Raw genomic sequence first — 13,391 nt, 5'->3', positions numbered from 1 at the left:
TTCAACCTGCCACAGGCGCTGCTAATCCAGTTCTACTCCTCAGTCCTTGAGTCTGTCCTCTGCACTTCAATAACTGTCTGGTTTGGTTCAGCTATGAAATCAGACATTAGAAGACTACAAAGGAAAGTTCAGACTGTTGAGAGGATTATTGTTTGCCGCTTACCCTCCCTTCAAGAACTGTACACTTCCAGATTGAGGAAAAGGGCTGGTAAAATCACTCTGGATCCCACTCACCCAGCCCCACTTCCAAACAGTTTTTCCCTCAGGCTATCCATCTAATGAACAGTTAAAATAAACTATAATTACGTGCAATACACAGCCTAGTCAGTTATATTATTGAACATATCCTAACTCTTCTGCATTACATTTCCTTGAACTGTATATAACATATTTGTATTTGTACATACTATATGTATATTTTTGTCTTATTGTGTATTTCTATATATACAGTACTATTCACTATGTACTATATTTTATTCACTTTTTTGTTGTTGTTTTGTTTGTGCACTGAAAATTTCTGTCACCAAGAAAAATTCCTTGTATGTGTAAGCATACTTGGCAATAAAGCTCTTTCTGATTCTGAAGTATGGAAAATTGCATATTGGAATAATGGGCCAATAAAGAGACACAACGTTGGAAATAATAAAGTTTTGGGATTGATTTATTGATGTGATTTGGTCAATATAGTCCTGTACTTCTGTTCTTAGTGAGTCTCCATCATTATAGCCATGTCGTTCTGCACTCTATCAAAGCATCCGTCCCCAGAGCTCTTCTTGGAGAGCTTGTAGTCCTGAGAATCTAGCCAGCATTAAATCATCCCATTTGGCTCACACATTTGAATGTGTGGACATTGGCCTGATGACATGCAGTGTTTTCTAATTCCAACCATGTGAATATTGGACAGAACATACTTTACTTTCACTTCTAAATAAAATTTTGCCTGGGATTTTATTGATCATGTTTCTTGTTTAGGCTGCTGTGATTTTAAAAGTGAATATATGAAGGCTACAGCAGATAGCTGTCTCAGCCATGGAGTAATTTAGTTTATGGTTGTGATAGGGCGGAGGGCGGAGGGAGGGGCCTGGTCGTGATGCTACACACCCAGCCCCTAATCAGGCTAATCAAGCCTCAGAGTGGGATAAAGGCGGACTGGAGACTGCAGTGGGAGAGAGAGAGAGAGAGAGATTTACGGGCAGCTGTCTGACACCTTTGTGTGTTTATCTTTTTTTTCCAGTTCTTCATTAAAATATTATTTATATTGTCAAGCCAGTTCTCACCTCCTCCTTTCCACTAATCCCTTTATAATGGTTTAATGTTTTTATGTTGTGTTCAAAATACATGTCTCACAGACCACTTCCTCCATTAGGATCTCTTTACATGCTTAACCAAAAATTAAATTTTCAGGATCTCCTACTAATCTGCCCTCCTTTTTTATAGTGAAGACAAAGCTGAATCAGGCCTTAGAGACTAAAGAAAAAGGTGAGGACACTGTCAGATTAATATTATGGGACAGTTATGTTACTCTTGTAAAGAAACGTCTGTGACTGCAAACACCATTTAACACTGACCATTTAGTGTGCATGACAATTTAATGTGTAATGACCAACATTGACCAATTAACTTGCATGTTTCCAAAGACAATTAATGAGACCTTTTTCCTGTTATCCTTTAGAAAAGGGTATTGATCTGAAGCAGGTGGGCCCAGTGCCACTTCTGAAACCTCTAGCTCCTCCCACTACTGAAAAAACAGCCAGTCGAGAGTCTACAACAACAACACCACAATCTGCTTTTGATGGTATGCTCCAATGTGATTTATATGATTTGTATGTTTCTTTAACAGAGAACTACGGTGAAGACAACACATGGATGGTGAAATGGAGTGTTTTATTATTACAATATTGGAAAGATGCAAAAGGATGTGTTGCGAACGAGAGGTTTACTGTAACCAACAGATTTGGTGTCTTCAACTTTTGGTCTTGGATTTGATCTTTCAAGACCATATAAAAAAGGCCTTGGTCTGGGCCTCCTAACGTTGTGTCTTGGTCTTGATCTGGGTTAAGGCTTGTGGTCTCAGACAAGACTGCTTTCTATTTCCAGTGTAATAAAGATGATAATTACCTTAACCACTAGTTGGTGTGCAGTATATGTTCAGTAAACTGATAATTCACAGTAATTCAACTCTGAAAAGCATTGGCCACAGCAAGTAACATGAATGCTGCAATAAATTCAACATTTAATTTATTTCTGTTCCTTTAAAAGGAAAAATGGGTTATTTAACTGAAAAGTCTGGATCTGTGTCTTAGGCTTAGATAATGGTGTGGCTCTGTCTATTTTTTGTCTGGGTTTAGTCTTGAGGTCTCGACTCCAACTCTAGTGCCCAATGAATCTACAGAAAAAACACAGCCACACGTGTTAATATTTCGGTCCTGATATTCCTCAATCTCTGGTGTGTCATCTCTGTCTTTGAATCTTAGGGAGTCGTTTTGAGACTGGTGATAACTCCTCTGTGTTCAGCCATCATCCCGCATCTGAGGTGGATGCAATGGGCAAGAAACGTTTCGTAGGTAGGAATGTGTGCCAAAACCACTAACATATTGCACTTATAGCGCTGAAAGACAAAAAAAAATGGGATCATTAACTCTGACCTGAATGGACAATGGTTCATTAGAGGGATCTATATTGCAATGCACAGTGTTTTAAGAATGAGTGTTGGACCTCTAATTGGCTGTACTCTATTTGCAGCACCTCACGTGATCTATAAAACTGACAAACGTCCGGAAGAGCCCTGCTCCGTTACTCACTCGCTCAGCTTCTTTCCTGATGAGGAGATGGGATACTTGAATGTCACTGGCCCACCCAAGACCCCTCCCACTAACCTTACTGTGATTACAGTGGAGGGATGTCCCTCTTTCATCATCCTTGACTGGGAAAAATCAGACAACGAGACAACAGGTTTATAGAGCATTTAATTACTGTCATTACTGATGCATACTTTCCTATGTTGGATTTAAAAATATATGTCTGATAGTTAAAGGATTTACCCTCATGTTGTTTTTAAACCCATTTGACTTCCATTAAACTCATTCTCATTCAGTGAAAGAAAACATTGACCAAAAATTTCAAATAATAAAAGATTAATAAATGTAGTCCATAAGTCTTCAAAAGACATATGACAGCATTGTGTGAGGAACTGACCAAAATGTTATTCACTAAAGATCTTACCTTCCACCGTAGCCAGAGGTGGGTAGAGTAGCCAACAACTGTACTCAATTAAAAGTACAATTACTTCAAAAACATAATTACTCAAGTAGAAGTAAAAGTACTAACATAAATAATTACTTGAGTAAAAGTAAGAAAGTATCCAATTAAAAGAGTACTCAAGTAGTGAGTAACTTGTTTCTTTCACAAATGACATAATAATCCCCTATATTCCATTACATAATACACAGTGAACATGTACTACAGAATTATGATTATTATTAATGGAAATTCTGTCATCATACACCATCATGTTGTTCCAAACCTGTATGATTTTCTTTCTTCCATGAAACACAATAAGGAGATATTAGACAGAATGTTTGCCTGAGTCACTATTTACTTTCAGTAAATCTTTATATATATATATATATATTTTGAAAGTGAATGGTGACCGAGACTGTCAGTCCGTAACATTCTGTCTAACATATTTTGTGTTCCACATAATACAAAGCCTCACACAGCCTGAGGGTAGGGAAATGGTGACAGAATATTAAATTATGGCTCAGCTATCACTTTAAAGAGATAGTTTACCCAAAAATGAAAATTCTCTCATCATTTACTCACCCTTATGCCATCCCAGATGTGTATGACTTCCTTTCTTCTGAAGAACACAAATTCAGATTTTTAAAAGATTATTTTAGCTCTGTAGGACAATTATTTTATGCTCCAAAAAGCACACAAAGGCAGTATAAAAGTAATCCATAAGATTCCAGTGGTTAAATCCATGTCTTCAGAAGTAATATGACAGGTGTGGGTGAGAAACAGAAGTCATTTTTTGCAAGACAGCAGGGGCGATATGAAGAGAAGAATATTAATTACCAAAAACACAAGAAGAATGTGAAAGTGATCTGTTTCTCTGTTTCTCATCCACACCTATCACATCACTTCTGAAGATACTGATTTAACCACTAGAGTCTTATGGATTATTTTTATGCCGACTTGTGTTTGTTTGTTTAGCTTTAAAATGTTTACTTGCCACCCATTCACTTGCATTGTATAGACCTACAGAGCTGAGGAATTCTTCTAAAAATCTTAATTTAAATTCAGCAAAAGAAAGAAAGTCATACACATCTGGGGTTTCATGAGGGTGAGTAAATAATGAGAATTGTAATTGTAATTATTACAGTGAAAACATCCAATGACATTTCATATAATGCTGAAATATAATGCCTTCATTTGCTATTTCATAGCTTTTAAAGTTCTGTGCGGATTCTTATTTCAGTGTAGTTACAGTTTTCAGTGTCATAAGTATTTAGATCATTAGTTTTGTACAGCAGTATTGCCGCTCTCTAAATGCAGAGAACGCAGCCTACATAGGGCACCTACCCTGATCATGGAACAGTCAATATGTCTGAAACCGCCCCTATCCACTATATAGTGCACTATTTCGAGTTTTCGCTATTTTGTAAGAGTGTATGAATTCTGAGTGAGCCACTCGTTCCCTACTTTTGTTCACTCGTTCTTACAATTTCAAGCATACATTTCAAGTACACTTGATGATGGTTAATTTCCCACAATCCACCATGGGGAAGATGTACGAGCTGGGAGTTTACTGCTTCCTTCACTACTGCAATGTTTTATTTCATGCTGAATGTAGTAAATTAATTTTTGAAAAATCATTACCTGATTAAAATAACATAATAACATATAGAGAGACAAAACATACAGAAACATTTTAAAATGTATTTTTTAAAACTCCATTGTTTATTTTATTTATTTATCTCATTTTTGTCTAACTCATAAACCCATTGAGTAAGAAATTAAAAGGTTAATAACAGAGATTTTTACACATGAAAGCCTAGTTAATTGTTTTTAAATAAATATCATGTAATAAGCATGTAATATATATATATATATATATATATATATATATATATATATATATATATATATATATATATATATATATATATATAACATGTAATATACATTTACATTTAAATATGGTATACTCTGCTGACTGACTGTGTTGTTTTGTGGTCACATTAGAATATGAGGTTGTTTCCTCAACCAAGGGTCCTCATGGAGAGGAGGTGTTCATCCAGACAACAAATCAAACACATACAGCTGTGGAGAACCTGAAACCGGAAAGCAGGTATGAACACACACACACACACACACACACGCACACACACAAATGTGTCTCTATCATGGTGAGGACCTCTCATTGACTACAATAGTTCTTATTAAATTATACTGATTATAATTAAAACACACATAATGATAACCTTACTAAATTATCTATTAAACCTTTTGGCATTTTTCTGTGTGATATCTGTAATTCGGTCCTTATTATTAAGCTGTTTTTATTGTGGGTACAACAAGGTAGCTCCTCATAATATATATACATGTATGTGCAGTGTATATATATATATATATATATATATATATATATATATACCCATCAGCCACAACATTAAAACCACCTAACTAATATTTGGTCCCTCTGGTGCTGCCAAAATCTTAGAATTGCACTCTTCTCACCACAGAGCGTTTATCTGTGTGTGAAAATCCCAGGATATCATCAATTACAGAAATACTCAAACCAGCCCATCTGGCACCAACAATCATACCACAGTCCAAATCACTGAGATCACATTTTTTCCCTATACTGATGGTTGATGTGAACATTAACCGAAGCTCCTGATTAATCTGCATGATTTTATGCACTGCACTGCTGCCTCACGATTGGCTGATTACATAATTGCATGGATGATTGTTGGTGCCAGATTGGCTGGTTTGAGTATTTGTGTAACTGCTGATCTCCTGGGATTTTCACACACAACAGTCTCTAGAATTTACTCCAAATGGTGCCCAAAACCAAAAACATCCAATAAGAGAGGTCAACAGAGAATGGCCAGACTGGTTAGAACTGACAAATTCTATGGTAACTCAGATAACTGCTCTGTACAATTGTGGTGAGAAGAATAGCATCTCAGAATTCTATTCTGAGATGCAGGTTGGCACTGTTTTGGCAGCACAAAGGGGACCTACACAACATTAGGCAATATTTGCTGTGGCTGATCAGTGTATGTTTTATAAGACCTTAAACAAGAAGACACACCCAAAAATTGCTGATTGCTTGTCTCTGAGTGTGGTTGACTACTCAGCATAATATTGAGTTCAATCAGTTGACTGCAACTCTCTTACAGTTATAAATTCAGAGTGACACCCAAGAATGAGCTTGGTTCAGGGCCAGCCAGTGATCTAGTCAGTTTCAGTACAGAGTCGGGTAAGTGGATGAGAAATGTTAATGTTTTGTAGTGTTTAAATCTGTGCATTCAATCTTCTTTATTAACACATGCTGTGTTCAGAGTATGTAGGTAAAAGAGTCTCAGCCAAAAAATCCTGAGGTCAAAACAGACTCTTCTGAGGTCATTGTGAAATCATCTAACTCATTCATGCCAGGGATTTTGAGCTCACATGTGTTATGTGACGAATTGTCTAAATAAGTTTTATTTTTGTTTTTATTTTATTTTAGATTTTATTTTTATTTCACGTAAGGAATGGTCAATTATTCAAATTATAGCACAGTTACCACACATACAGTATATTTCAATATATCTTGAAAAAAAAATTTCCATTGTCTATGAAATCCTTGTGTGTACTAAAACAATTTTATAACGCCAAAAGAAAAAAGAAAGAAAGAAAGAAAGAAAAAAGTTCACCATAAAAAGACAATTCTGTCATCATGTATGCACCCTCATGTCATTCCAATCCTGTTGGAAACCTGGAAATAATAATTCTTAGAAAACTTTATTAATTTCTCAGAAATGTTATTGCTGTTGCGAAAACATTGAACTAGTTAAAGAAACTGGAATAAAGTCAGACAGGCCAATGTAACTGAAGAACTAGTGATCAAGCTCATAGGTCTGCAAAAATGAACTGTTCAAGAAATGTCTATGTACAATTAACACATAACGTGCCTAATGTTAAACTAATAGTTCCAGGATGTTTTGTGCCCATTGCAGTCAACCAGGTAAAACTGCAAAACAGAGGCCCAGTAGAGCTGCCAAGTAATAATAAAAACCATGAGGATACCGTGCACAAGCTCTGGGAAATTATACATCATGATAGCTATGAAACCCAGGGGAATTTCTTAGGATTTTAGAATTTAACATTGTTAGAAATTAGGCCAAAAACATGTTTTTCTATGCCCAGGCCTTAAATGGCTTTCTATACCTGAAAATCATATGGACATACATATATTTGAGGGATACTTGTAGCAGACTTCCGAGTGCAATGGGAGGCAGTTACTCTGGAGTGACACTTGGGTGATCAAATTCTATCCACTTTACAAATACATCTTGTTTCGATTCCTCCGTCCTTATTTTCTTTCCTTGTACAGTTTCCTCCCATCCTAAAGCCTCCTTCACACTACACGACTTTCAAAGATGTCGGATCATGGTACCATTCATATTGAACAACTGTCTGTCTTGTCATGAAATTAGCAGCGTTTTCAAATTACACGACGAATCAGCGACAGGTGTGAACACATTACAAGACATTTCACTATTGACGAATCCCCGCAGACTCTGTCTGGACTCCAAATTAGGTTTCACGACAGATTACTACACACGACAAGTGATACGAGACAGGAAAACAAATGTATGATCATACGGTATGTATTTCAGAATATTATGTGTATGTTTTTAATTTCCTTTACATAATGCGTAAAGGCATCATATATTTTATTGGTTACAATATGAAAAAGTAACTCCTATTGACAAATCTACCTATTTGCTTACCTCACTGTCCAAGAGAATTGGCAATTTCTCTCCAACTCTTCTCTTTCTCCACCCGGTTGTGGTACAGTTCAGATGAAACATAAAATAGGCGCTGGTGCTCTTGCCAATGTTCAAGTAATTTTAACTCCATTTTTAGGTCCAATGAGACATCAGGACTCCTCCCACTGAAACTTCCCTTGCCCCGTTTCTTGCTCTCTCATTGGCTGTAGGTCAATGCTGCAGTTGTATTCAGTCAAAACACATTTCACATTGCACGATTTTGAATCAGACAGGTCCAGATATTTAACATGCTAGATATCTCACTGACATAGACGATGCCTCGGTGACGGGTCAGCGATCACATCTTTGATAGTTTATACATTGCGCTTGTCGCTGACAGGAGCGAGCTCTGATTTGCGCAAAGCTCTTAAAACTCACATTTTCGCAGTTTTGTGAGAATCAGTGAGAAGCAAGGCGTGAGAAGCGGAAACCATTTGAATTCATCACAGCATTCTACATCGCCAACCTTGAATTTACTATACTAACACTAACTGTACTTTAGGCAGAAATAGATTGATAATAAATATTATCATATCACTACTTCAGCTCTATTAAATTGGTCATAGGCACATTAGGGAATATAATAAATTTTTGTTACAACTTATAAATATTTATATTTTGCATTGTGTTTGTGTAATATGTTTTTACATGTGTTTAGAGTAGGTTTACTGTTTACAGTGACAAAAATGGGGTAAGGGAATGAAGTAAGTGGGCGTTCATCAAAAAAGATTGAGAGCCACTGCTATAGAGTATTTTACTGGACAAACATTTGTACACCCCTGCATACAAGACGAGTTACCAATATTTTTGGTTCATTTTCTTAAAAGAGAAACGCTGTGAATTTCAAATCCATGTATCTGTTAAAGGTTTATTTTGTCTTGAATATAGAGGGCCTTAAAGCTATCAGACATAGATTTAGATTACATGGGAAATAAAACATATATGTCAGATTGACAGAATACCTTACTGTTTCTAATGTTAGAGTGACATCATGTTTTTCTCTGTATTGCAGCGGATCCTCGTGTGAGTGAGAAACCCACGGGTAAGTGCTCTAGAAATCTCAAACATACAATTTTAAAAGTGCTAAGAAACAATTTGCATATCTATAATGTAAACGTGTCTCTAATCTCTAAATGGCTCTCGCAGGTAAAACTGCCATCTGGTCATCGTTTCCGTTCAAGGCAGACTCGTATTCCGAGTGCAATGGGAGGCAGTTCATAAAGCGAACTTGGTACCGCAAATTTGTGGGTATCCAGTTATGCAATTCTCTTAGATACAAGATCTACCTGAGTGACTCTCTCACTGGTCAGTATCTTTACCAATTATCAGACTCAGAAAAGTAATTTATACACCAACATCCACACCTTTCCCTTGTTATATTCTTTCTGTCTCTAGGGATGTTCTACAATATAGGAGATCAAACAGGCTATGGGGAGGACCACTGTCAGTTTGTTGACTCGTACCTGGACGGACGAACCGGGGGTCCTCTTCCACCAGAACTGTTACCACCCAAACAAGGTTTCTAGCATTTACAAACAAAACCACAACATACATACTGTATCACACTAGTGTTCTATTTACACCTGGTATTAAAAGGTGAGTTCACCCAAAAATGAAATATTCTCTCATCATTTACCCACCCTTGTGATATCCCAGATTTGTATAACTTTCTTTCTTTCTTTCTCTGAAGACAAATAGAAAAATATCTTAGCTCAGTAGGTCCTTAAAATGCAAGTGGATTGTGATCTGACATTTGAAGCTCCAAAATGAACAGACTGCCAGCATAAACATCATCCATACGACTCCAGCAGTTAAATCAATGTCTTCTAAAGTGAATAGCTTTTAGTGTGAAAAAGATCAACATTTAAGTACTTTTTTAACTCTAAATCATTGCTTGCAGTCAGCAGCGGTATGCGCATGTGTAATCGCATTGGCATGTGAGACACATGAGAACTGAAGCACATACGACACCCATGGAAGAGCAGCACTGTTTACCAGTGAGTAGGAGGAATGCTGTACAGAAGCTTTGCTGGTTTTGATCTGTATTTGTATGTTTCTTTACTGACAATGGTGCGTTTGTGTGCTCATCCTGGATGGTCTCAACTGACAGGAGAACGTGAGATTATATCCGTAACAAGGCAACACGAATACATCACACAAGAGACTGCTTGAACTCCACCCTCTAATGAAGTTTACCGGAAACTATGGATTAAGTTAAAAAGTACTTAAATATTGATCATTTTTAGCCTCAAAACTGATCGTATCGCTTTAGAAGACGTATCAATAATGTTTATGCTGACTGTCTTTGACTGTCTGAGCTTCAAAAGAGAAATCTCCATTCACTTGCATTTTAAGGACCTTCTGAGCTGAGATAGTTTTCTATTTTTCTTCAAATGTGTTCTGGTGAAGAATGAAAGTCATACAAACCTGGGATATCATGAAAAGGAGTAAATAATTAGATCATTTTTATTTTTGGGGTGATCCAATCACAAGTGGTCAGGCGAAACATATTACTGTTTACACCTGGTAGTAAAATGCATCTGCTGTGACCACTTGGGAAAGGTCATATATATATATATATATATATATATATATATATATATATATATAGAAAAGAAAGTGGCATTTAATAGACACCATTTCTCTCAATGTGATATGTTAAGCAGAAAACATATTAACTGAGTACCAATATTAACTGAGCTTTGAATTTGCATGCTTCACAAAATCTGTATACCTGCATGCTGATATCAGTCATACTAAAGAAGTTCTGTGATGTTTTGTGCATGTACATGCATGCACTTTTTAGTTCCCCCCCCCCCCCAGTTAAATTTAAGTCACCCATAGCAGCACAGATTAAACTGTTTAAGTGCAGTGGTTGATTGACAGGCAGTCCTTCGCTGCTGTTCAAGATGCATTATGATGGATACACGAGTGTGTTTGACTACTTGTAAATGTAGTTTAAGTGATTCATTCACAAAATAATCTGCACCCCGTTTACACCTGTATTCACTCCTGTCCACTTGTAATTGGATCACTTGAAGCAGATCTTAATATCAAGTGTAGATGAGGCTGAGGTCCAGCGGTATGATGATTTTTCCTCTCTTATCAAGGCTATTTCCGGGCTATGCGTCAAGAGCCTATCATGTTTGGGGAGATTGGAGGAAATTCCCTGATCAACTATGTGGCCTGGTATGAGTGTGGGATCCCCATTCCTGGGAAGTGGTAGGACCTAGAGGTTCAGACGGAATACACGACTGATATGAAACATCAGTTCACAAGAGAAGCGGTGTAATGCAAGATTCTATCCCCTTGCAGAATTCTATCCTTTTTGGACCCCAAGAGGTAGCTGTGTAATGCCTGTTCAAAGTCGTATAGAGATTGTGATGTTATAAATAATCAAAAAAGCCTTTCTGTTTCTTTTTTGTAGCAGTGGAAGCTACAAATAGAAATAGTAGGTCTACAAATATGTAAACTTAAAGGGATAGTTCACCCAAAAATGAAAATTCTCTCATTGTTTACTCACCCTCATGATATCCCAGGTGTGAATTACTTTCTTTCTTCACCAGAACATATTTGAAGAAAAGTATTTTAGCTCAGTAGGTCCTTAAAATGCAACTGAATGGAGATTTCTCTTTTGAAGCTCCAAAATTCACATACAGTCAGCATAAACTTCATCAATACAACTCCAGCAGATAAATTAATGTCTTCTAAAGCGATACGATCAAAATAACTTTGCTGTAAGTGTATCAGAGCTTTAAACTTACAAACTGACCAAATAACTTGTTTAGGTATATGCTAGGCCAGAAGGCTAATCAATTTGTGAGATGCTAAGCAAGCAGGCTAATCAGCTAGCGCTACTCTGAGCTACAGTAGTAGGTGTATCGGCTGATGACATTATAAGCTAGTAGGCCAACCATTAACCATTTCGGTTATATAATATGATATGTGAAATCTTTTTTAGAAGACATTCATTTATTATATTACAATTTTGTGGGATTTATTATCAGGCACCATTATAAGTTCTTTCAGCCAATAGAATCGCATTGGGTTCAAGGGGGATTGGATTTTGGGGAGATAGAATCTTGCACAACACCTGACTTCTTACATTATCAATGTGTATACAGATTATGTAGACTGAATATGCATCTATGATTAAGTATGGTCTATATTTTCAGTTATCAGTCACATATAAAAGGATGTATATGCTCAAGCAGTGCATTAAACAAAGAAAACAGAATATATAATATTGCTATTAAGTGCAAGAAGTTTGTTTTTTGAGAATATAGGTAAGCAGGCTCCCTCAACAGCTAAAGCAATGCATATATTATTTATCAAAATGTTGGAAATTAAACTATGTTTACCAAAATGAAACAGTTAACTGTTTGTTTGTACATCATGCTTTCTAAAACAAAAATTAAACACCTGCCCATCTGAAAAGATGTTCTGGGTTCAGGAAGTTAAACTTTATAGACAACATCAGTGACATACTCTTGCTTACAACAGACAATAATTTTGACTCATCCCTTAGCTTGTGCAGTAATGCACCTACAATGGGAGTTTAAAAGCTAAAATGTGCATCTGATATTTTTTTTATTAGTTTTGAGCAGTAAAGTTCGTTGTGGGCCTGTGAAAATTGTTCTAAGCAAATTGACTTCTGTTTTCCATTACTGATGTAATTCCTGTCAACAGACACTTGCTGATATCCTTCTGCGTAGCACACTATGTTTGCCAGCTGAAAAGTTTTGAAAGATTGGAAATAACTTGCACGGGAAAGAGTAGCAATCGATTCTACCAATGTCTCATGTTAACAATGTTTCGAAAGTATAGCCACACAGAATTATAACATTTATTCCGGTGCGATGACCCTAGACTTCCATTATAAGTGCATTTATTCTACAAAAATGTTTGCTTGTTTTCACAAACTGAGCAATGGGTCAACTGCTACAGATGGAGTTTAAAATGTATTGAATCCAGATAATTTCTTTGAGCTGAATGTCAATGCAAGCTTGTGAATTTTAAGACTAGGTAATGTACTGTACATTTCGCTTAAAGTCTTAACATTTTCATTGTGTAAGTGTACCTTGTTTCAATGTCAGGAATTAAACATCACAAGGATGTCTATTATGTGTTTTGTACAGAAGTTCAATGACCCATGATTTCCAAGGAAGGCACCAAATAAAACTTTTACATAAATGTGTGGTTTGGAATGAATCTGCGCTACCAATAAAAGCATCAGTTACAGCCTACCAGTTATTTTTTTATAATTTGTTTCTGACCACCAATAATCTTGAGATCCAGAAGAGCATTCTAATGTGAAAAAAATCCATTAATAAATAAATAAACCTC

General features: G+C 36.4%; 1 protein-coding gene across 4 annotated transcripts in view; it reads left to right on the top strand.

Moving 5' to 3' along the window:
• LOC127659029 (target of Nesh-SH3) overlaps window positions 1–13,387 on the top strand; it is a 29,155-nt gene extending 15,768 nt beyond the window's left edge. For all 4 annotated transcript variants that reach the window (XM_052148650.1, XM_052148648.1, XM_052148649.1 and 1 more), the window contains 10 exons: window positions 1,438–1,479; window positions 1,673–1,795; window positions 2,475–2,564; window positions 2,743–2,952; window positions 5,248–5,353; window positions 6,411–6,490; window positions 9,058–9,087; window positions 9,192–9,350; window positions 9,441–9,563; window positions 11,156–13,387. In XM_052148650.1, coding sequence (XP_052004610.1) covers window positions 1,438–1,479; window positions 1,673–1,795; window positions 2,475–2,564; window positions 2,743–2,952; window positions 5,248–5,353; window positions 6,411–6,490; window positions 9,058–9,087; window positions 9,192–9,350; window positions 9,441–9,563; window positions 11,156–11,271 — 1,079 coding nt within the window. In that variant the 3' untranslated portion in view covers window positions 11,272–13,387. The remainder of the gene's footprint in view (window positions 1–1,437; window positions 1,480–1,672; window positions 1,796–2,474; window positions 2,565–2,742; window positions 2,953–5,247; window positions 5,354–6,410; window positions 6,491–9,057; window positions 9,088–9,191; window positions 9,351–9,440; window positions 9,564–11,155) is intronic.
• The last annotated feature ends 4 nt before the right edge of the window (window positions 13,388–13,391 follow it).

The sequence above is a fragment of the Xyrauchen texanus genome, chromosome 18 (genome assembly GCF_025860055.1).
Source record: "Xyrauchen texanus isolate HMW12.3.18 chromosome 18, RBS_HiC_50CHRs, whole genome shotgun sequence".
Taxonomy (NCBI): Eukaryota; Metazoa; Chordata; class Actinopteri; order Cypriniformes; family Catostomidae; genus Xyrauchen; species Xyrauchen texanus.
This window is presented reverse-complemented; position numbering and strand designations above follow the sequence as displayed.